The 23,954-nt window shown below is 34.9% G+C and overlaps 1 protein-coding gene across 6 annotated transcripts in view; it reads right to left on the reverse strand.

Moving 5' to 3' along the window:
* The window catches only part of LOC129954149 (regulating synaptic membrane exocytosis protein 1), a 202,662-nt gene that overhangs the window by 65,430 nt on the left and 113,278 nt on the right, over positions 1–23,954 (reverse strand). For 5 of the 6 annotated variants that reach the window (XR_008782645.1, XR_008782644.1, XR_008782643.1 and 2 more), the window contains exons 8-13: positions 16,087–16,339; positions 11,662–11,862; positions 10,459–10,889; positions 10,251–10,388; positions 5,746–5,880; positions 1,246–1,440 (exon numbers count right to left, since the gene is read on the reverse strand). Coding sequence is in view for 1 of the 6 variants with exons in the window: in XM_056067867.1 (XP_055923842.1) it covers positions 1,246–1,440; positions 5,746–5,880; positions 10,251–10,388; positions 10,459–10,889; positions 11,662–11,862; positions 16,087–16,339 (1,353 nt within the window). In the remaining 5 variants the exon portion in view is untranslated. The remainder of the gene's footprint in view (positions 1–1,245; positions 1,441–5,745; positions 5,881–10,250; positions 10,389–10,458; positions 10,890–11,661; positions 11,863–16,086; positions 16,340–23,954) is intronic. The other variant, XR_008782647.1, reaches the window with a different exon arrangement.

The following is a 23,954-nucleotide window of genomic DNA, read 5'->3' on the forward strand; positions in this document are numbered from 1 at the left end:
AGAGGAGATAGACCACCACCTTGTGGTTTTCCTCTACTAACGAATCTTGCAGCAGAAGAGTTGCACAGTTTTTAGTTAATTATTTTGCAGTCAGCTTTAAATGAATTAACTCCCCAAGCGAACTCTCTTAGTTTAGAGATGTTAGTGCAGATGTGTCCACGTTGTCAAGGAAAGCAACCATAATGAGCTCTTTATGATGGAGGGAGTATTCGATGGTGCGTGCGTAGCGCCGTTGCTACCGATTTACCTTTACAGTAGGCATGTTAAGACGTGGAAAGAAGTCTTGTATCAATATTTGCCCTTAAATGGACATGAAACAACTTTTCTAAGGTCTTAAGAATGAATGATAACATATCTTATAGCAGATTTTTAAAGTTCCTGGGCTATTGGACTACAACAAAACCCAAGTGGAGACGATGTTTTTCATAAAAAGCTTTCTATTCATTTCTGAACACGTCAAACACAACGACAGCCGATGTATGTATTTTACAACTAACTACTCATAGCAGAACTAGCGGTTGTATTACATAATTAATAAATTCATTAATTATTATGAATCCAATATAAATAAAATTAGAAACTAAAAAGTTATGAGGGTTCAAACATGTTTTGGAGTCATGGAACCCATGACGTAAAGGAGGGTTAAATAAATGACTCCTATTTTCAAATCTCTTACATAGAAAAAGGTTAAGCTGCTAAGATCACGAAACCTTCTTTTTTTCACATAAAGTAGATACAAACTAAATCCGTTGCTGACGCTCAGTTTTCTGCTCTACCCTTTCCGTATTGAAACAAATAAAAGGAACGATTTTTCAAATATACACAAGAAACAAAACCCTTCCACAACCAATAAAAAAACTATGAAGCTCGCATAACCATTTTATCTCAAAGTCGATGTTTCCATCTTCACGCCATAGTAATAGATAAAATGAATTTAAGTTACATAACAAAAAACATCAATTAAAAATAAAGCAAGATCAATTTAAATACTTTAAGATTTTTAGTATTTATAATGGTGTTCTTTTGAGTTTTGATTTATTTTATACACAAAAGTATACGACTTTATTACATATTTCATTCTGTACATAAAAGGGAAACAAAACAGAGTAATTTTCTTAGTTTTTGGTTGAAACCTAAATAGTGGTTTATCTGTGAAGTTGGTATTTTTGTTTAAATTTTAGTTTTGTTTAGTTTTTACTTATCTTCATTTTTGTTTTTGTTTTTTTTTTTTTTGTTAATTTTTACCTCAGGAGGTGGACTTGATGAACTGCCTAAGGAAGACAAACTTGCTTCATCACGACCAGTTGCGATTCCATCGATGTCACATTCAGATGTTGTATCTGAGTCACTTAAACGGGATGTGGTACTTGGTGGTGATAAGTGGTCTGTTGGTGTCAGGATCATGTCCATTTGTTCATTCGTAAGATCATCTCTACGTAGCTACAAAATTTGAATTGGATTTGGAATTTTTGATGGATTGTTTTAATTTAATATTAAACTTGCTTTGTTTCCTTATCGTAAATATTAATGTCTGTTATTATGTACGTATCGTATATTTATTTTAGAAAAACTTTAAAAAATGTTTAGTATCTTAGCCCTGATGTAGGTAAACTGTATTTAACTCTAAGTATTTGGTAAAAGTTTATAATATAAAATAGTAACTTTCAAATCACCAGCACTCCTCCATTCCTCTCCCGAAAATGAAATAGTATGGCATAATGGAGAGTGATGTTTTAAAATAAAAATAAAATGATTTTAAAAACAAATTAAAGGGTTTAGGTCTCAAAACTACTATGTAAATATTAAGAAACACTATTTATTAAACTTTATTAACACTTTAATCTAAGAAATATCGTTTTCCTATTACAGTTAATTTCCCTTTATCGGTATTGGCTCGGAGAAATGTAAAAAGTTTCTTGATTTAAAGTTTAATCGCGTCAAATGTTTGCGCTCGTTTATAAATATTTCCAAAGTCTCCATATTATTTATTACACTACATCAGTTGAAATCATTTTAGTATCTCCTTAGATTACGAAGTTTCATATTGCTTATAAGATGGTATGTGTGTCTACATTTGAATCTATCTGAAGTTTTGAAAAACTGTGAATGTAATTTTTACATATTTTTGAATAATTCTTTCTAGAGTTAGTTTCAGTGCTGATTCCGAATCCAAATTCTGATTTAAGGTAAATGTGCTTAAACTCGGGAATGGATGAAAAAATTACTTCATGAATTTACATAGATTTAAAAGGCCTAATTTAAGGTTTCTACGAACTTTAAAAGATTATATTTAAAAAACTTGTAGTGATGACAGTTTGATTTTGTAGAGGTATTAAAATTAAAGTAATTTAAAATCTTATAAAAAGTATAAGTTGACCAATGTAAATTAATAATTACTGAATAACTTAACACTTTAACAATTTAACACGTATAGTATAGTTTACTTTTGAAGTAAACTATACTAAAGGCATAGAAAATCTCAAGTTATTTAAATAACAAACATTTCTTAGATTGAATAAAAATTTGTTTACAATATTTTAATTTTGTTTTATTGCATTGAATTTGAATGTTCTTTTTATGCTGAATATCAAACTCAGAGAGTTTTCACTAAGTCACCTCTCCTTACTCAGACGGCAGCGGAGTAATTCCCGAGATGGAATCAATGGTGGCGACTACAGTTCCAGTAAGGTTGAACTACTTACTGAACACCTTATAGGGCTTCTACGACTTATGTGCCCAGGCCTATGAGGAGCGGTTTATCCGGCTCCCCGTCCTTGGAGTTATACTAAGGATCTGGCCCTGCAGTTTGGGGGTTGTGCCGTCGGGATGACTTCACAGCTACGTAAAAACAAACCTCGGATACTGGCGGATTAACTGTTGATAACTTACGCAAAAAACGAATTAAGGATAACGAATGCACGTGGAATGTTAGGTGGAATGTTAGGTCCCTTAACAGACCACGTGCAGCCGAACAATAAGCGGAACCCCTAAACTGCTGCAAGGCAGATATTACAACCATTCAAGAAGTGCGATGGGATGGACCGGGCAAAAGCAAACTAAAAGACTGCGATGTATACTACGGCGACTGCTACCGAAAACAAAGACAGCGTATATTTGGGTGTGGATTTGTTGTTGGAACTAGACTCAGGCAAAAAGTCTTGAGTTCCAACAGTGTGAGCGAGCGCATCATGACAATCCGCATCAAGGCTAAATTCGCCAACATAAGCCTCATATGAAGACACCAAACACATATTATTCGAGCTCTTTGACAAGACACATGAGCAGTGCTATGGCTATTACAATAAAATTGTCTTAGAAGTTTTTAATGCCAAGCTAGGAAGACAAGACATCTTTGACCCTCTAATTGCACCAACTACAGTGGAGGCCCTAGACCTCTATAAAGCAGACATCACCGCCATCCAGGAAATACGATGGGATGGGCCGGGCAAAAAGAGGAAGAAAAACTGCGACATTTACTATGGTGACTGCTACCGAGAAAACCAACAGCGCTTATTTATATGCGGCTTTGTCATTGGGGCTAGACTTAGGCAAGTAGTCTTGAGCTATATGTGCATCAACGAGCGCCTCATGACTATCCGCATCAAGGCTATATTCGGCAATATTAGACTTATATACGCACACGCCCCCACAGAAGAAAAGGATGACAACACCAAAGATATATTCTTCAAGCTCTTAGACATCAAAACATATGAGCAGTGTCCTGGCTACGATATTAAAATTGTCCTGGGCGATTTTAGTGCCAAGATATTAAGGGAATACATCTTTGGTAGAATAATTGGAAAAAACAGCCTGGACGACAACACTTCCGACAACTGATTCAGGCTCATAGATTTTGCTGCGGGTCAAAACGTCACAAGGGAACTTGGAGTGTTCTCCAGACCAATCTACCGTCAACCAGATTGACTATATTTCGATCGACGCCAGAAACGCTTTCATCATCATGGATGTCCAAACTTTCCGAAGAGCTAACTAGACCACTACCTCGATGTAGCTAAGGTAGCACTTCGTGTTTCCAGACCCAAGCGAAACAGGGAGATGCTGGGAGATCAACAATCGCAAAGTCTTCTCTCGAGGGACCAAAGTGTTGCTATATAATACCCTTATCATCCCCGTCCTGCTATACGGTGCAGAAGCATGGACTATGGCAAAAGCGGATGAACGCACTTTGGGTCGGTTCGAGAGAAAAGTTCTTCGTGTGATCTACGATTCCGTATGCATCGAAGGTGAGTGGAGGAGAAGAAGGGACGACCAGCTGTACGGGCTGTACATCGACGTAGACTTAACCAGAAGGGTAAAAGTCTAACGACTAAGATGGCTGGGTCACATAGAGCGCTGGAAACCAATGCTCTGGTCCGAAAAGACTTCGAATCCACCCACAGGTGGCGCGCACTAGTGAATAGTGACCTCACTGGGACTGAGCTAGACGGAGAAGTTTGTTGGGTGAGGCCCTTTGCACACAGAACTGTAGCGCCACCTTGAGTAAGTAAGTAAGTAGTATATTTATGATATATCACTTTCTAGATGATCGTTAAACTACACTGGTCGCCAGTCCTTACAAAAAATTGTATGATCATTTTGAAACGTTAAAATCTTTTTCTTTGAAGCATTTTATTATCTTACTAGGTTTCTCTAACTTCTCATTCGTTATAAGTCTTTACTTGAATTTATGTATATGAACTTTTGAAAGAAAAATGGAATTTGAAATTTTTTGATAGTTTTGGACATAATTTCGAATCCAAACCTTAATTCGAACTATTTGTTCAATTTTTAAAAATACCCGTTTTTACCATTGTTTTTATATTTTCTGAATATATTTCAAAAACTTGGTATAGTAGAACTGTAACAAATTCTTTACATAAGCAAAACTTCCTCTCAAAGTGTTTCGCCTTTTTCTTTTGAAAAAAACTTGTCGACCAGTGCTGCTTATAGCCTCTTAAATTTACATCCGCTTTTGATAAATGATAACATAATTTATTCAGTCTAAAAATAACATACAAATTCAATGTTAATAAGACTTTCTATTTATTGTAATAGCGACTTTTTTTACACATTTTTAATTTTCCAACTATTCTATTGAATTGAATCATAACTAATACTATAATTTCTAGCAATGTAATTTCCTTATTTAATGAATTATTTGGAATGAGTTATGTTTGTTTTTTAACTATCAAAAATCGTGGTCCAAACATAACACACGATCTCAATTCTCTCAATGAAAAAAATTAATATATTTTGAGTATACCCTTCGAGGTAGATGCATTTTATTTCAGGTCTCAAACCATTCATAAAACAGGCTATGAGTCCAGGATTATCCATTCTTTACCGACCGATGGCCTAAGACGTTTCTTTAATTTATTTAAATGCACTGCTTTAAAATAATTCCCTGAATCTAAATTCAAAGCATCTCAAACATTATTAAAAAATAAAATTTTAAAGTTATATTGCAAAGTAAATTGGATTTTATTTTAACGGAATATTTCAGGGCGATTCATCAAAAACCGAATGGAAGAAACAACCATCTTTAAGTTCATGAGTTAAAAACATTTTCGTTTTTTGGGAAAATGGAAGTACAGGTGAGGGTAAAATAAATAAACCAAATTCCTAAAAAGAACTATTAATTAGATACTGAATGATAAATATTTGATGTATTCTTGTAAATTACTCGTTTAAGACTTTGTTTGTGTTTATTTAAAAAAACAAAAAAAAAAGATTCTTGAAACATACGATATGCACGGGATCCTGATGCGGCTGCAAAGGATACCATTCTGCTTCATCGTCAAGTATATGATGGGTTATGTCAATGAGAACTTCACCCAGGAATTCGTTGGCACCAAACTGGAGATAGTCCCATAATGTCACCTAAAATAGATAGCACAAAAAATAAAATAAAATGTATATCAACCGAAATAATAAGTTCAAGGAAAAATGTATTAAATAGAAATAAAAACATATGTGGTATAAATATAATATTTAATAATTATTATAATTGTTTAGAAACTGATCCAGTCACTTGGCATGATGGTTAGTGCGTTGGACTGTCATGCCAGAGGTCTTGGGTTCGATCCCTGCATATGCCACCAAAAGTCTTTTCACGGGTACTGCCTCTTGCGAGGATTTGACAAATTCTCCAAGAGTAACTCTTGTCATGAAAAAGTGCTTCTCGGCTAATTCGAGATTCGGCATATAAACTGTAGGTCCCCTCCATTCCTGACAACATTACTCGCACACAGGAATGGTTGAGAGTTGTAAGTCACTAGGCCCTGGTTCTCAACGGACTGTTGCGCCACCCAATTTATTTTTATTTATAAACTGATCCAGATCCAGTAAACTTATTATTTTTAAGGGTAAAAAGCGCAGATATGTGCAGGTATAGACAAATGTACGCAATATTATAAGGATCTGGTGAATTAATAATGAAAGCTCATTTAAAAAAATGAGAATCAACAAGAACGAACATTTTCGTTCTGACTTTCTACTTTAAAGTTACGAGTGAGGCAAAAATGAACATAAATGTTCATGCGTTGCTGTGGCTAGTGTTTCTTGTTATATTAAATTGTTGTAAACTATTCAAGGGAACGGTGGGAGAACATCAGACATGGGCACCACCATGCTTTTTTTCGTAAATGCCATTCTTAAAAAACATGGCGACCTTAATAACTGACTTTCTACTACGTTTACCTTTATTTACGAACAAATACGGAAACGATAAGGCTGGTATACAAAATTTACTGGTTTGATATTTGAAAAGGAAGGACTTTAAACAAAATGGATCAACATTTTCGTACAATGGATGTAAAGTAAAAATTAATACAAAAGAATTAAATATAAAATTTAAAATTTTTTTAAAGTTTGAAACATACAAATTTTGTTAGTAAATGACATGTGACAGTTAAAATTGTAAATGAGGTAGGTAGGGCGGATAGTTTAAAATCTTCAGACAATAATATTTATTATTTTGAGTTATAAATACTTTCTATTTCAATTTAATTAAGCACTAAGCGGTGAACAATATTTTTGGTTAACCCATTTTTCGGTAACACAAATAGCTTTGACGGTTTTTCTCTACACGTGAACATGCATCCAGCCCATGAGAGATACATGCATCTTTCAATTTTAAACTACAAATTGACATTGTTTGGCCTAGAATTTTATTTATTGACATGGCAAAAGTTAAACGAATAGAAAACTCTAACCTTCTAAAGGGTATGATTGAATTTGACGGTATCATTAGAATACGTTAAAAAAGGACCACTTTTCCTTTAAACTTTCCAGTTAGAATGGTTGCTTTAAGAATATTCCCGGTGATCTTTTTGATGACCAAATGTTTACCGTTGCATAATTAAGGTGGATTTTAATAGAAGGTTATGTGTCGGCATTCCAGGTATATCTTGTAAATTTAAATATCCCATTGGAAAATTTACACTCACTTTTCATTGACAACAGTATCGATTGATTTAAAAGACATCAAATCAAATGAAAGTTAGTTTCATCAACATCATAAGTACTTCAACACTGCGCCATAATAATTATTGTTTTAAACATGCATTCATCTCATATTTGAAAGTAGAACGAGGCAAAGCTGTTAAAGTCTAGCGACAATCACAGGAGAGATAGCACCGCGGTAAGGTTTATCATTGCCGTTTACTCGTAAATCTAACATAGTTCTATTGAATGTATAGTGGTTACGCTTTTAAATTGTATCTTATATAAAACGTGTGGAAGTTAGACATAGCGCCATCTATTGAATACTTACTCAATCGATGTCTCCATCTATCATTGATAATTGAGACTGCCAAATAATGAACAAATTATTTGTAAGCTACCCTATCTTTCAAGTTGGATCAAACTGCACACGATGTACAAATTTGATAAAAATCGGTTAAGTAGTTAAGGAGTCCATCACGGACAAACATCGTGAAACGTAATTTATATACACATAGTCCAAAAATCCGTACACCTGATTTTGTTGATTCTGAGATAAAATATATACGAGTATGTATATTAAAAACAAGTATTTTGAATATCACAATCACAATTTTTTTAAATTTGGTAAAAAGGTGAAGGTGGAAACCAACTTTTTTTAATGTTAACACTTAGGTTTCTACATTTATTTCTAGTACTTATTTTCAAAAAAAAACACTTAAATTAGGCTGCTGTAAGGAGACTTTTTGGACTACGGAGACTATCCACACCAAACAGTGACTATCGACTTTTCAATGTATGTTTGTGGGTTTTCTGTGCCCCAAATGTGACAATTTTCGGTCGCAGGCAATTTTCCTCAGCGTTGTTCAAGCGTTTACACAACCATATTCGTTCAGCAAAAAGATACAACTAATTATATGTCGAATCCGACATAAGCTAAGTGTTGAAATTCACGAAATGAGTACTAGTTGAAACTAAAAAACGTTAGATGGCGGACCCTTATTCTCGTTGTAGTTCCACATCCGAAGAAGAGAGATGTTAGCCTGAAAACGAATAAATCTAAGAGTACTATCAGTCAGTCAGTAAAACATTGTATTTAATTAGAATTTGTAGACAGGAGGTCATTAACAAAAATAAGAAAGAGTGTTGGAGATAAAACAGAGCTCTGTGGTACACCAGCATTTATTTTGCGGTTTCCAGGATTGAACTCATCCAATAATATTTGTATTGAACGATCTGAACACTCGGAACAAGACCTGAAGGCCACTCATTGGCAACGTTGAATTGGCGGCGAACAGCCTAGAAATAAAGGTAGTTTTTTCGTATGGAGAAACAGAGTGTCATTGAAAACGAGCGGAGGAATCGAGTATGAGGAAGAATTCTTCATGCTTTTTACGAATGACCAATATTTTGTACTGCCGTAATTTTTCAGAACAAAGCAATTAGAGAACTAGGGCCTAGTGACTTACTTACACTCAAATGAACCAGAGTAATGTTGTCAGGAATGGTGAGGACGTACAGTTTAAAGCTGAATCCAAACGGCTTAACTGAGAAAGCATATTGTATGACAAAAAAAAAGTTTTGAAGCTCAAAAAACATAAAAGCACTTTTAAAATACAAAAGACACTTTTTACACCAGAAGCTCTTATTTTGTGTTTTGATATTTCCTTGAAGCAGTAACATATTCTTAGTAATATTATTTTATTATGCTTGAACAAATTCGGTGCACTAACAGAGAAAACATTATTCTTACGAAGCAAATACAGGGTGTCTGGGGGGAGTTTTGCATTTTCAAAATTAAATACAAATTTATATTGTTCCGCCGAGTTGCGCTCATTTCTCGACTAATGTTTTTTTTTTAGATTTACTAGAGCTCGGGGATTGTTGCAGTAAACTCTTGCTATGAGGTATCCCCTTATATAAAAATTCAACGATGGATAGGCTTGCAGGTTTGGCAAGAGAAATCCGTTATTAAGGGTCGGTAAGTATCAATATCGACATTTTCGCCTGTAAGAAAAGGCAGTACGACGAAAATGCTCCAACACCGTCTCTCAAAAAAGTTTGCGTGAAACAAAATCACTTTCTTTAAGTTCTTGAAAGATTCGAAACTCTTTTTAACCACTTCAATGTTTTCGGTAGTCCTTGAAGATCAACAAGGCCTTGGCTGTGGAGGACTCTACGGTCTATCGCCCCTCCCGAACCGTTAGTTATTTTTCGAAATAACAGAAAAACTCGAGGCATTGTATTCCTCGCCGTGCACAAAAACTCGGCCTTCGCAGACTTCAACTTGGCGAATTTTGCATCGGGACTTGGGCCTATATCCGTGCAAGATTCAACTGACACATGAGCTCAAAGATCATGACCATAGACAACGCCGTGACTGGGCTTCGAATCGTTTGAAAGAGAACCAAAATTTTGACCGGAAAATATTCTTTAGTGACGAGGCACGCTTTTGGATGAATGGCAAAATTGTCGTATATGAGACGACAACAACCCATGCGAGGTTGATATTACATTCTCAAAAAGTTACCGTTTGGTGTGGATTTTGGGCCGGTGGCGTAATACTTCCGTACTTTTTCAAAACGACATGACTGAGGCGGTCGCCGTCAACAGCGAGAGCTACATAACGATGATAACTAATTTCTTATGGCCCTAATTGAACCATATGGTCCTAGATGACATGTGATTTCAGCAGGTCTACGACTACGTGCATACACAGCAAATGCACGACCTCTACACCCAATACGGCCATATTGAAAAACCCTATGGATAAAAACCAACTTATACAATTTAAAACTTTATCTTACCTCCAGTAGTCGCCCAGTCAAATCACATCTCCTCAGTCCAGCATATACAAACGTTTGGCCCCACCTTGGTTCACATGTGCTTGCTAAGGTTTTCGTTCGGCGTTTTGCCTTAGCACCCCGTTCGGGTAAAAGGAACACCTTCAATTTAAAAAAACAAAAGTTACGTACGTTAGTTATGATAATATATCAATATTTAAAAGGAACTTACTTTAGCATAGGGATTTCTGGCGGCGCCATTGGCTCTCAATGTAAGCCCGCTGGCACACACCAGCGTAACAATCAGCTGTAGCGTATTCTGGTCATACCCTAGCTTCAGCTGTAGGCGTCCATCAATAGTCGGGTCGAGGTGACAGTGACCCGTCGCCGTAGGACCCAACCGCTGATTGTAACGTAAATTTACCGTTGGATTCGGCACGACCCCTACTTCTATTCCTCTTGACAATGGTTGATGCTGATGTTGCTGTTGCTGTTGGTGGTGGGGGTGCGAGTGGTGTGAATGTGGGTGTTGTTGCTGGTGCTGATGATGGTGAGGGATGGCGTTTGTTTGGTGATGGCGCCCTGCTGCATGCAGGTCAGGTGAACCGGGTGACGTTATTAATACACTTGGCTTATCGCGATGAATTTCGATGTTATCAACACCTGTAGAAGAGGAAAATGAAAGCAACTTAAATCAAATATCCATTTTTTCAATTAAAAATTTACATTTTTGACTCATACAAACTCCCATACATACAAATTCAAGAAGATTTATAGATTATGTATATTTTTATTTATGTTGGAAATAATAGATATAAATAGAACTTGTGTTTCGAAATAAATGGAATGAAAGAAGAAATAATTTATTCATCTAGTATGCTACCCATTTAGAAAATAAACCTCAATAAAATGTTTCATTCTTAATTCAATTTTCACTGTCACAACTTTTCGTTTGCAAGTACGAATTTTAATTTTCAAATATACCTTATCTCAAATTGGAGAAAGCTAAATGACTTCGCAATAAAACAATACATATTTTAATTAATGAAGTTCTATTGAATGCTTGATCCTACAATCTACGTACATGACTGTATGATTATTTTTTGAGAGAAAGTGTTTCGTTGTAAATATGTAATAATTGGAAACAAATCTAATTTTCTGAAAATAAAAAAATTAACTAACTACTATGTTTTCAATTTCTAACACGACGAGTATTTTGATTTTACCTAAATAGCATGTGTTTTATTTTCTAGAAAAGACAATTTAATGTTGTTGCTCCTTTTTTAAATAATTCTTTTTTAATTCTTTATTTATCTACAAATTACTGATTTTTGGTATTTTTAAAAACAATTTTATAATTTTATTTTACCAATGTATATTTGTTTGCCGTCAAAATATTTTAAGCTATTATAATTTTGACTTCATATATAGATACCTTTTCGACCAAATCTTGCAGGCGGAGAATGTGATTGCCGCCATGAACCTTGCACTGTTTTTCGACCACAATTAGAACCGAGCGATCTGGATATGATTAATTCCACTTGTGAATCACGACGGCTTTCAGCAATGATATCGTAAACTTCTTCGGCGGTTTTATTATGCAAAGTTTGTCCATTCCATTCGATGACTTCGTCGCCTAATTTTATTCATTTTTGTTTTTATTGTTTTTAAAGTGAATGAATTGTGTGCTGCTGTATGGGTTTTTATTTTTGCAAATATTTTTATATTTTTATATAAGTTAACTTAATTAGGTTAGAATATTTTCCAAATCATTTCAAATTTCAAAATTTTGTATTTTTACTTTACTCGGGCAACACAAAAATATTTCGAGTCATTTTATCAAGGGTGAAGGTTTGCCAGACACAAAATAATTAAACTTACTGTAAATATTTTGTATTGTATCGTAAGAACTGAAAAATTGTGTAAACAAAAATGTAAGCATACAATAATGAACTAATTACCCTTTAACTTTACTTCAGAATTTATTTACTTCGAATTATATTTAAAAACTAAATAATGAAAAATGTGATCTTTCTACTGCCATTTACTCAAAAATGAAAAAAAAAATATTTTTTTTTAAATCAAGGTTTAGTTCAGAAATATTTGAAAAGATAAGATGTGTAGATTAGGTACTTAGAACTTCTTTTAATCAGTACTTAGATGGTTATCAATTACTATACTGTGGGGTACTTCTTGAACTAAACGTAAATTGAACAGAAATGAAAAATCTATCTAAATTTAAACTTTTAAAATACATTTGATCGTAACATATATTTTGGACATCTTTTGTGGAATTTAAAGTTCAAAAACTATTTTGGGTTTTTGGTCTTGAAAGGAGTATCAAAAAGGAATCCAGGAAACTTTACTTTTATTTGTAGTCAAGGTTGCTCTGTTATCGATTATTGCCTAGCCAAAGGTGACTGGCTTGATATTGTAAAAGATTTCAACGTCATCCCTGCTAACTATTCATTACATCTTCCCATTTGTGTGAGTTTAAATTCCAACTTATTACTTTTCCAGAACAAAACGATACCAGTTATTCAATATTGCGCTGGATTGATAAAAAATATGATATTTATAGGCAAAATCTCAATAATTTCTTACAAGTGCAGCTGGTATGATGATGCATGTAGAAAAAGCAGAGAAATATCTTTTAAATGGTTGAAACTCTTTAGGAAAACTAACAACTCAGCCTTGAAATATCTTTATCTGCAGGCGAATAATACTTATAAAAACCTATGCCTCTATAAAAAACAACAATTTGTGCAAAGTATAGCTCTTAATACGATTCAATGAAGGGATGCTAATGAATTCTGGCAAAATTTACGAATTTCAGGTAACCGAAACAGATCAAATGTTTTTCCGATTAGTATCGACATGATGGGCTCATATTTCGAAAAACTTACAAAAGTAGATCCTAAGCAATCTTACATATGTTTTGCGTTACCTTTTTTACATCGAAAAACTAGACTCTCCGTTCTCAATGCCAGAACTACTTTTTGTAATTGAAAAAAGGACATTATCCATAAAAAGTCACGAAAACGACGATTAACGACTGTCACTGCGTTATGGTCATATGATAACCGACTTTTTTTACGACTTGGAGAATATGTAGTTTTAACAAGACGGTGCAAAATGCCAAACAAATCGATCAAATATGGCTTTATAGCAAGAGACATTTCCTGGCCGCGTAGTTTCTCTTCGTGGCGGTATCAATTGGCACTAAGATCATGCCACCTTTGACACCGCTAGACTTTTTTCTGTGGGGCTACGTGAAAAACCTTGTTAATGGAGATAAACTTTTAACTCTTCAGCATTTAAATACCAACTCGGACCACTATCTCGTTGTAGCCAAGGTACGGCTACGGATATTCCGATCCAAGCCAAAACAAGGAAGTACTGTGAGAAGTTTCGACATTAGATAGCTACCATCGCCAGAGACTGCCATTTCCTTTTTTGATCGAGCCTCTAGTAAAATCTTAAGGATTCCTATGCTGCCTGCATTAAGCATTGAAAACCAGTGCCAACATTTCCTTGCAGCCATCAGAGACACCGACTCTGAAGTGCTAGGTTTCACACGGCCACAACAGCGAAACACCTGTTTTAATGACAAATGCCGGCATGCGCACGAAGAGAAACAAGAGGCATAAAAACGGCGCTGCATAAGGACCAGAGCTGCTCGCGAGCTCTACGAGGAAAAGAGGAGAGAGGAACACCGGCTTCTTTGATGGAAAAAATACCATGGGAAGCTTGTGATCGAGGAGATTAAGGGATGTGACAACAGGAATGAAGTGGGTACATTTTACCAAAAGGTAAAAAAAAACTCCCAAGGGTACCAGCCACAAACCGAAACCTGTAAGGACATCGGGGAACATCAGAGTAGAACCGCAGTTTATGTTGAGAATATGGAAAGAACACTTGTCTAAATTATATTATGGGGATGACGAGCCGAATTCCGCTGTAAGGAAGATAGAACCACTGAACCTAGGCGACGCAGATCAAAAATTCCGCTACATATAGCTACATACTAGTATATCCAAACTTATGTGAAACAAAGCTGCTGGAGCTGACGGCATCGCTGCCGAACTATTTAAAGCAGTAGGCGATGACGCCTAGACAGCTCTACAGAACAATGTCTAGTTTTGTCATCCCTGTCAAATTTATCCGTTTGTGCAGAAAGACGATGGGAAATTCACGCTGCTCGAAAAGATCTCACCGATATATTTGATATCAAAAAAAGGTTTTAGACAAGGCGATAAACTTTCATGCGACTTCTTAAATATCGTTCTTGAAAGAATTGTGCAAAACTCAACCGTCAATACTACAGGCAAAATCTTCCAAAGGTCCATCCGATTACTCAGATACGCAGATGATATTGACATTAGTGGAGCGTTTTTGAGCATTGCGACGGAAGCGAAGAAAATAGTCTAAGTGGTAAATGAGGACAAGACCAAGTATATGCTGTCATCAAATGGCGTCGTTATTCAATGTCCTTTGAACAACGACATATTGACAAAACGTCACCATGGATAGCTATAATTTCGAGGTAGTTAAGGACTTTCACACGAAGAATAACTCTTGCAAATCGCTGCTTCTTTGGACTTAGAAGGCAATTGAGAAGTAAAGTCCTCTCTCGAGCATCTAAAATCACCATCTATGAGACACTCATCATCCCGGTTCTCATTTATGGCGGCTAAGCCCGGACCCTCAAAGAAAGATGAGAGCGTTTTAGGATGCTTCGAGAGAAAAATGTTTCGGGTGATTTTTGGTCCCGTATGCCTATGCATAGATGGAGAATGGAGGAGGAGATATAACGACGAACTGTACGGAGAGTTACAACGACACTGACTTAGTTAACAGTCCAACGGTTTAGATAACTAGGTCATGTAGAGTAAATGGATATCAACGCTCCAGCCCGGAAGGTTTTCGAAGCCAATCCTGAAGAACGGCGCAGGAGAGGAAGACCTCAACCAACTTGGCGTGTGAAACTGGAGACAGCTAGCTTGTGACCTAACTGGCTGTAGACGCATGTTGGTTGAGGGTCAGGTCCGCCCCGGACTGTATCGCCACCTTACGTAAGTAATTAAGTATTTAATTAAAAACATTTGTCAAGTTGTCGAAAATTACCTCAAAAGAATCGATGCTTGCAATAATTGGCTTGGTGGTTATTCAAATGATGTAGTATTTCACACATAATGTCAATGTTCAAAATGTATGATAGAAAAGAAATATCATTCGCAAAATGGATAACCCTGTAGTCAACATTTTTCTTTCAGTTGACACTTTGTTCCCGAAGAGGATTCCAGAATGAAATTTCGATTTTATAAGTTAAATTTTGAAGCATTTTCTGAAAAGTTTATAACTAAATAATGTGTTTTTAGAAGATATATTAAACATAACCATTGTAAAAAGTAAGATATCTGTATTATATTATTTAATTATTTACGGTTTTTAAAGGCTTAATTTTTCAATAACAATGTTTTCAAAAAGTGATGCACAGGATAAAAAAAATTAATTGTTTGTATTATTTTATATTTTATGGAATATAGTAGTTTTGTTAATCTGTCTGTATATCAACTTTATTCTATTTCTATTAATTAAAGCACAATTGAACGATAAATATTGTGATTTAATAAAAACACATACAGCAGCTAGGACATTTATAAACATTAAATACCAAAATAAAAACTAATAAACCATAAAAATATAACACTTTTCTAATATTTTGTTTAACATAAAAGTTATAACAAAAAGCTTTATAATTAGGTATGTATTAAAAACGAAATCATAATAAAAATATAAGTATAAAGAAAAATGTAAATATGTTTATGGACATTGAGAAAATTATTTTGTATTTTACCTGGCCTTATGTGTCCTTCCATATCCGCAACAGACCCACGTTTAACCTTATCAATAATGGCACCATAACCATTTCCATTATTATTACTAACAACATTGATTCCTCCAGCTCCTGCAGCATATCCGCTTCCCACTAATGGCTGACCACCAAGAACCTTTAATCCTAGAATATCCTCGCCGTCATAGTATTTTCTTAATATCATATGACCGATCATTCGAGTATTGTCAGCTGATATTTGCCAATTAACAGGGTTCTAAATTTTGATATATATACATATTGATGTACGAATTTATTAAGAAATTTTGTCTTTATTTTTTTGATTTTTGTTTTGTTATTGCTTAGGTATTTATTATATTTTGGCTTATAGCTAAATTTTATACACTTTAAGATAATGTAATACATAAAATTTAAATAATCATAAATATCTTGTTTAGAATGTATCTTTTTCGCAAACATTTAATACTTTGTTTTATAGAAGAAGAGAAAGAAAAATAGATGTGTGTTTCCTTATTTTTTTGATAGGTTACATAATTCATTCAAATATAATACATATACAATATACATATAGAAATATACACACATTTTGAAATACAAACACACGAAATTAAAAAATAAACATAAAATTATTAAAGAGGAATATTATTTATATAGATAAAAAGAGCACAATTATATTTATTTATATCGTTCGTTATTGTTTTCTTTCCATGAAAGTTATTTTGTTTGTTAATGTTTAATATTTTATATTGAAGAACACATACACAAACCCCGTTTTTTTTTTAAATAAATTCAAAAATGTTGAGTTTGAAATAAATACAAAATACGGTACAGATCAGCTTTGCACCTTCCATAAAAGAATTAAGAATTTAAATAAATGGAATTAAAAAAAATATGTTTATTACCAATGCCCATTTAAAAAGATTATTTTAGATTAATTTACAACTTTTTTGTGATTTCGATTTCATATGCTAAGGGAAATAGGTTGAAAGAATATTAAAATAAAGCCAAATTTCAGAAAAAATGGCCTTATTTCACTTTTGTAAAGTGTAATAAATAATTAATTGGTCTTATTTCTCTTAAACAAACTGAAATAAAGTCAAATTGGTTTTATTTCACTTCGCTAACGAAATTTGCATACACTCAACCTCACACCCACCGCAATTACTATAGCAGGGTAGTTGGTCTTATTTCCCAAAATAATTTGGCCTTATTTCACTTTTTAAAGTGCACTGTTTAATTGGTAAGTGATTTGTTTAAAGAAAATTGCAAAGTACATGATTTAGGATAGACTTTTCTTTATTACATCGCAGAATATCGTTGTGAGGCCATCCTCATTACGAACTTTACCCTATAAGGTAATAGGAAAGAATTCAAAATATTGCGAAAGTTTGCGAATAATTAAGACTTGTCCGTTATAAACAATGGCTAGTGAAATAACATATCGGTCAATTTTTGATGTTTTGTATACAGTCTCAAGCTCGAATAGATTTAATGCAATTAGAGATCATATTTTACGAGAGTATGGTGATGTAATTTAACCTGATGCAGCACTTCAAGAGATAACCAGTAAAATAAGAGGTTTTTGTCAAAAAATTGGTGTCAAATGGGACAAAGTTGGCCGTCACCACGGACGGTTTTTGCAGTACAATAGTTTATGGCTTCAAAATTGTCTTCAATTTTCTTACATTGTGACTGATGTGAAAATAAAAAACCAGGAAGACCACAAAAAGATTTTAATTCATGTAGTTATTGGTCTAAGAGACGTAAGGTTGATGATCTTATCAAAAACAGAAGTGGATAAGAACTATCGTTGGCCACCGAAATGAAATTAAGAAGCGAGGGTAAAAAATATTCGGCTTCAATTGTGAGACAATTGTCTGCTGCTTCTCCTCAAAAAAGTACACATTTTAAAAAAGCACATGAGTCTTCCTTCCAGGAGGCGGCAAAATTATCTGCTAATTAGGCATTTGCCTTTATAGCTAATGCAGATCTTTCAACCCACCAGTATAAAATTTTGCGTGAGCAAGCCGAAGCACAACATTTCAAATTTTATCCAGCTTACAATAAAGTTCAGGATGCTAAAAAATTATGTTATCCCTCTGGTATTGTTATAACAGAACTAGCAGCCGAAATAAACCTTCAATCCCTACTCGACCACACTATCATTCGTCTTTGTGAAGTTCAAAAGGAAGTTTTTCAAGATTTGATTTTAGCGCAAAACTCAGCCATAAAAACTATTATAAAGTGGGGATGTGAAGGAGCTGAACAATCTAGGTATCGACAAAAATTTTCTGAAGAGCAAAACATGGATGAAAAAAGCCCGTGAATACCAATTTCCTCTCTTTTGGACTATCACCACTTCACTCGTGGATACGATTTTTCGAATGTTTGCTCCACATTTCTTACAGATAAGAAATTAAAAAATGGCAAGTGCGTGGCCTAGGTAGCAAGCAAAAATTTTCAGAAAAAGAGAAACTTGTGCAGGACTGGTTTAGAAGGGAGTTGGGCCTACTAATTGATATGCCAAAACAGCAAACCGACAACACGAACGATGTTAACACGGCTCGTAATTTTTTAGGAATGCTAAAATATTTACCGAGATAACTGGTGTCAGTTTAGAGCTTATCAAGCGGTTTCTTACTATACTAGAGAACCTGAACTGTGGCTTCAAAATAAATGTTAAAAAGTTCCATGAATACTTCAAAAAAACACGTGAACTGTTTCTTGCAGAATATTCTTGGTATTCAATCCCTTTTACTTTTACAAGAGGCACAATAAGCGAGTTACAAGCACAACAGGAAATACAGAGAATCATTCACCAGGAAAACATCAAGGATTCTACGTCTGATCCCCTTATAACAAGCTTGCGAGCACCTCTACGGCCAAAAAAAAAAAAAAAAAAAACAGGTTAACTTGAGAAGTACTGCAGCTTTTAGAAGATATCACTTTTCTGCAACAATATACCCGAACTGTTGAAGGCCAGGCTAACATTTCGTCAGATATGTCGAATTCAGATGAATTTGATATCGAATATTTTTAAAATGAAAACTTTGTTGTTTATTATCTTTTGATAACATTATGATCGTAAAAGAAGTTTTCCATATTTTTTATTAAGCCAAATAATTTTGCACACCTAGATTGCTCAAATCGCACACTGTGCCCCGATATGTATACATTAAAAAGCTTTTAAGTTAAAGTTTATTATTTTTCCCGAAAAATGCCCGAAATAAACAATAAACGAGTACCTGAAGTTGAACGAGTCTACGGTCCATTTACCCGATTCGTGTAAAGATATCGACATTCCCTTTGTTGTCCATTACAAAAAGAGCTTCCTTATTCTCCAATTAACGTTATGCGAATAAGGGAGTTAAATGATCAAATACCTAGATTATAATTTTCCGAAGCACTTTGGTAGCCAAGATATCACAATTTAAGTTTTGAAAAAAATCCTAATATTTTGTTTTTTTATGGTAATGAGTTATGTAACTCGATATCATTTTTTTTTTCGAACTCAAAACGAAGTGAAATTTCGTGTTCTACATTTCGATATTTACGATTGTTAAGTGGTTTGAATTCCAGACCAGATGAAATTGTTAAGGATCAGTAGTTCTTTCATTTAAGGAAAAAAACCTTAAAGTCTAATTGTAGTTGAGGGAAATGACAAAGCATTTGAAGTGCAGCTGTTTTAATTTCACTTCAAGTGATTTTACACAAATATTGGAAGTTATGAAATTTATCGAATTTAGAACTTTTAAAACAATTTAAATCGATTTTGGGAACTTAGCTGCACAGAAGTACCAGAGCTGCTCGCGAGCTCTACGAGCAGAAGAAGAGAGAGGAACAACGGCTTTTAAGATAAAAAAAGGATCATGAAGCCATGTAGAATATGGAAATACCACTTTTCCAAATTATATAACGGCGATGACGAACCGAATTCCGCTGTGACTGAGATACAACCACTCAAGCTAGTCGACGCAGATCAACAATTCCGAAGAAGATAGCTATATCTAAACTGAAGTCATACAAAGCTGCTGGAGTTGACGGCATCTCTGCCAACCTATTTGAAGCAGCAGGCGATGAGTTGGTAATAAGCATGCACCAATTCATCTGCAAAACATGGTCGGAAGAAAGCAAGCCCGATGAGTGGAATCTTAGCATAGTTTGCACGATACATACAAAACTAGACCCTCTAAATTGCTCCAACTACAGAGGCATCTGTCTCCTTAACATTGCTTATAAGATCCTCTCTGCTGTTTTATGTGTACTTCTGAAGCCGTTCGTTAACAACATGATATATCCTTATCAGTATGGCTTCACACCAGGAAAGTCTACTATTGACCAAATATTCACACTACGGCTGATCTTGGAAAAAACACAGGAGCTTCAAATCGATACCCACCATCTCTTTATCGATTTTAAAGCCGCGTATGACAGCATCCATAGGGAAGAGCTCTAAAGAGCAATGTTTAGTTTTGGCATCCCTGACAAACTTATCCGTTTGTGCAGAATGACGATGAGGAATACACGCTGCTCTATCAAAGTCGGAAAAGATCTCACCGATGCATTTGATGTTAAAAAAGGTTTTAGACAAGCCGATGCACTTTCATGCGACTTCTTAAATATCGTTATGAAAAGAATTGTGCAAAACTCAACAGCCAACACTAGAGCCACAATCTTCTAAAGGTCCATCCAATTACTCGGATACGCTGATGATATTGACAGAATTAGAAGATCAAAAGCGTTTTTGAGCATTGCGATGGAAGCGAAGAAGATAGGTTTAGTGAGGGCAAGATCAAGTATATGCTGTCATCAAATGACGTCGTTATTCAATGTCCTTTGAACAACGACGTCTTGGACAAAACGTCACCATGGACAGCTATAACTTCGAGGTAGTTAAACACCGACAATGACACCAGCGTTGAAATCAAACGAAATGTCTTTGGACTTAGAAGGCAATTCAGAAGTAAAGTCCTCTCTCGAGCTTCTATATCTAAAATCACCACTTATAAGACACTCATCTTCCCGGTCTTAGGATGCTTCGAGAGAAAAATTCTTCGGGTGATTTTCGGTTCCGTACGCATAGATGGAGAATGGAGGAGAAGATATAACGACGAACTGTACGGGCTGTACAGCGACACTGACCCAGTAAATAGAATTAAAGTCCAACGGCTTAGATAACTAGATCATGTAGAGCGTACGGAAATCAACGCTCCAGCCCGAAAGGTCTATAAATAAAATTCAGAGGGACGGCGCAATAGAGGAAGACCGCGACTCAGATGGCGCACGCAGGTGGGTGAAGACCTCAACCAACTTCGCATGATAAACTGGAGACATCTAGCTAGGGACCGAGCTGGCTTGAGACGCATGTTGGTTGAGGCCCACGTCAGCCCTGGGCTGTAGCGCCACCTTAAGTTAGTAAGTAAACAAGCTGTGTCTATTAAAGAAACATAAATTCATGAACAAATTTTAGGGTTTAAAAATGAATTAATGCACCACACAACCAGGCTTAATTTTGTTGTCATTCGAGAATCAAGAAAAAAAATCATGGATAAATTAAAAGTAAACGATTGATTCAGTTGAAGTCAAGAGATAAAGTTTAAAAACAAACGAAGATATCTTTTACTTGCGAGAAACCTTTGTGCATAATTCACTTATTTCTGCAAAAATTGTGCAGAATTGTCTTTCTACATTTGCTTCTTGGTTTTCGGAGTATAATAAGCTCCTACTCAAGGGGATATAACATCCCCTATTATGCAGAGACACAGTGTGAGCACTATGAAAGGGAATGATGATTTGAAAGGCGGTGTCGGTGCTTTTGATCTTTGAGATATTTTGTTTGAGCTAATAATTAATCAAAGTTTCCATGACCTTGGAAAGAAGTGGCGTAAGTGTAATCGGTGGGTAATTAGAGGATCAGGCAGATCCATCTTTTTTGGGAATGGGCTGGACAAATGCTGTCTTGCGCTAGGAACGAGACCTGAGGAGTAGAATAGATCAAAAAACTTACGGAGTAGTTTTGCCAGTGTAAAAAACACGTCTTTAGAACAGTATCTTTTAGGGCTCTAACCACAGTACGAGTGCGAAAAAAGATTGGTCTCATAGAATCACTAACTTGTTCAAGACTAGGAAGTCATAACACTCACTGGCCGCGTAGAATTGGCGGATAGCTGCCTAGCAACGCGATAAGCTTTCTCTAAAGAGCTAACAAAAGGAGTGTCATTGACAACGAACGTCGGAACCGAGGTAGAGGAAGAATTCCTCATGTTTTTACAAATGACCAAACATTTTTACTGACTTTGGGACATTGCTGTATTTTTTGCATTAATTTTTGGTCATGTATAAATTAGGTCCGTCGCTTTAACTTTTTTGGGCTTTCCTCAGTAAAGTTGGCTTTATAGTAATGAAAACTTACTTAGGGCTTATGCTTTTAACCCCGTTCGAGATAAAAGTTCTCATTCCCAGGAGCATCAAACTACCGAGGAAGCATTGTCATTGTAGACCAGTTAAATATCCTCAAATATTTATTTAGACAGTTCCAGTTGGTTTTCTCGTATTGCCAAACGGATCTCTTAGGAGCTCTTTCTTCTTTTTATTGGAGAGTTTTGACACAATGGTCAGATGTGCCTAGAGGGGAAGATAGAATACTATCTTATCAGAGTCAGAGGTAAAACGACATGTCAAGAGTGGTTTCTGCTCTACCTTTCACACCTGATATTCAGGTGGGATCGTTGACCAGCTGAGTTAAGTTCTTTCAACAGCGCAAACTGCTTCGGGTGTTGTCTGGTCCGAATAATGAAGCCATGAGAAATTATGTAGGTACATTGAATGCAACCGTAACGACGATTTCAATGTGAGGATAGGACAAAACAAATCTTTTGATGGAATCAGACAAAGCATCAAATCAACGAGAAGTTGATACTCTGTCTAAATAAGGGTTTCGTTAAAGGAAGCACTCCAGTAATCTGGGAGTGTTTTTTTTTTTGTTTAAGCAAGAATGACGCACTATGATTAAGCGTACTTGTGGGTACTGTAAGACGTACAAACATCACCGTTTAAATTTTATACTGATAGCTTAACTGGTAATTAAGCGACTTTTTGAATAAATGACCCATTTTTAATATGACAAGATGTTTAATACTCCCAAGACTTTTTTAAAGTAGCAGTTTGAAAACTTGGTTTCAATACAAAATGGACGAATTTTATTTTGGAACAGTGCGTTGGCGGCGCGCGCCGCGCGTCCTATTATCACGGAGGATTTGAAAAAGTCTAATGTTATATCTTTTTAAATGGGCATGTCAATTTTTATTTCAGATAAATTATTATTTAAAACTTCAATAAATGAAATATAAATCATAAATTTTGAACATTTTTAAGATCTCATTAGAAAATTGTATACGGTTTCATCTGGAAACCAATCATCATGCTTAAATTGATACAAGCAAGCATAATTTTTTTATTTCGTATAATAGAATTTTGTACATACATACATATATCTGAAAGAAAAGTAAATCTTCATAAAACAAATACTAAAAGCAACAGACACAATAGTATTTAGCATAAAATACAGTCACATGCACTTTTGATCATTTCACATATAAAGTTTTTTTATTATGAAAATTGTGCTTTACAAAAGTTTGTGCTTATTATTAGATACATCATACATCAGGAAGTTTCAGTGCATTGAACTTTAATTGATTTAGCAGTGAATACCTAAATAGTTACTTTTAAATAAACAATTAATAAATTTAAAATAATAATAAAAACAAGGTGAAGACAAATTACAAATAAATCAATTTGCTTGCTTTGTGTTTTGTGTCAAACATAAATACAGAAAAATAATAAAACAGGAAAGTGTCCTTGATGGTGCACCA

This window comes from Eupeodes corollae, chromosome 1 (genome assembly GCF_945859685.1).
Source record: "Eupeodes corollae chromosome 1, idEupCoro1.1, whole genome shotgun sequence".
Classification (NCBI taxonomy): Eukaryota; Metazoa; Arthropoda; class Insecta; order Diptera; family Syrphidae; genus Eupeodes; species Eupeodes corollae.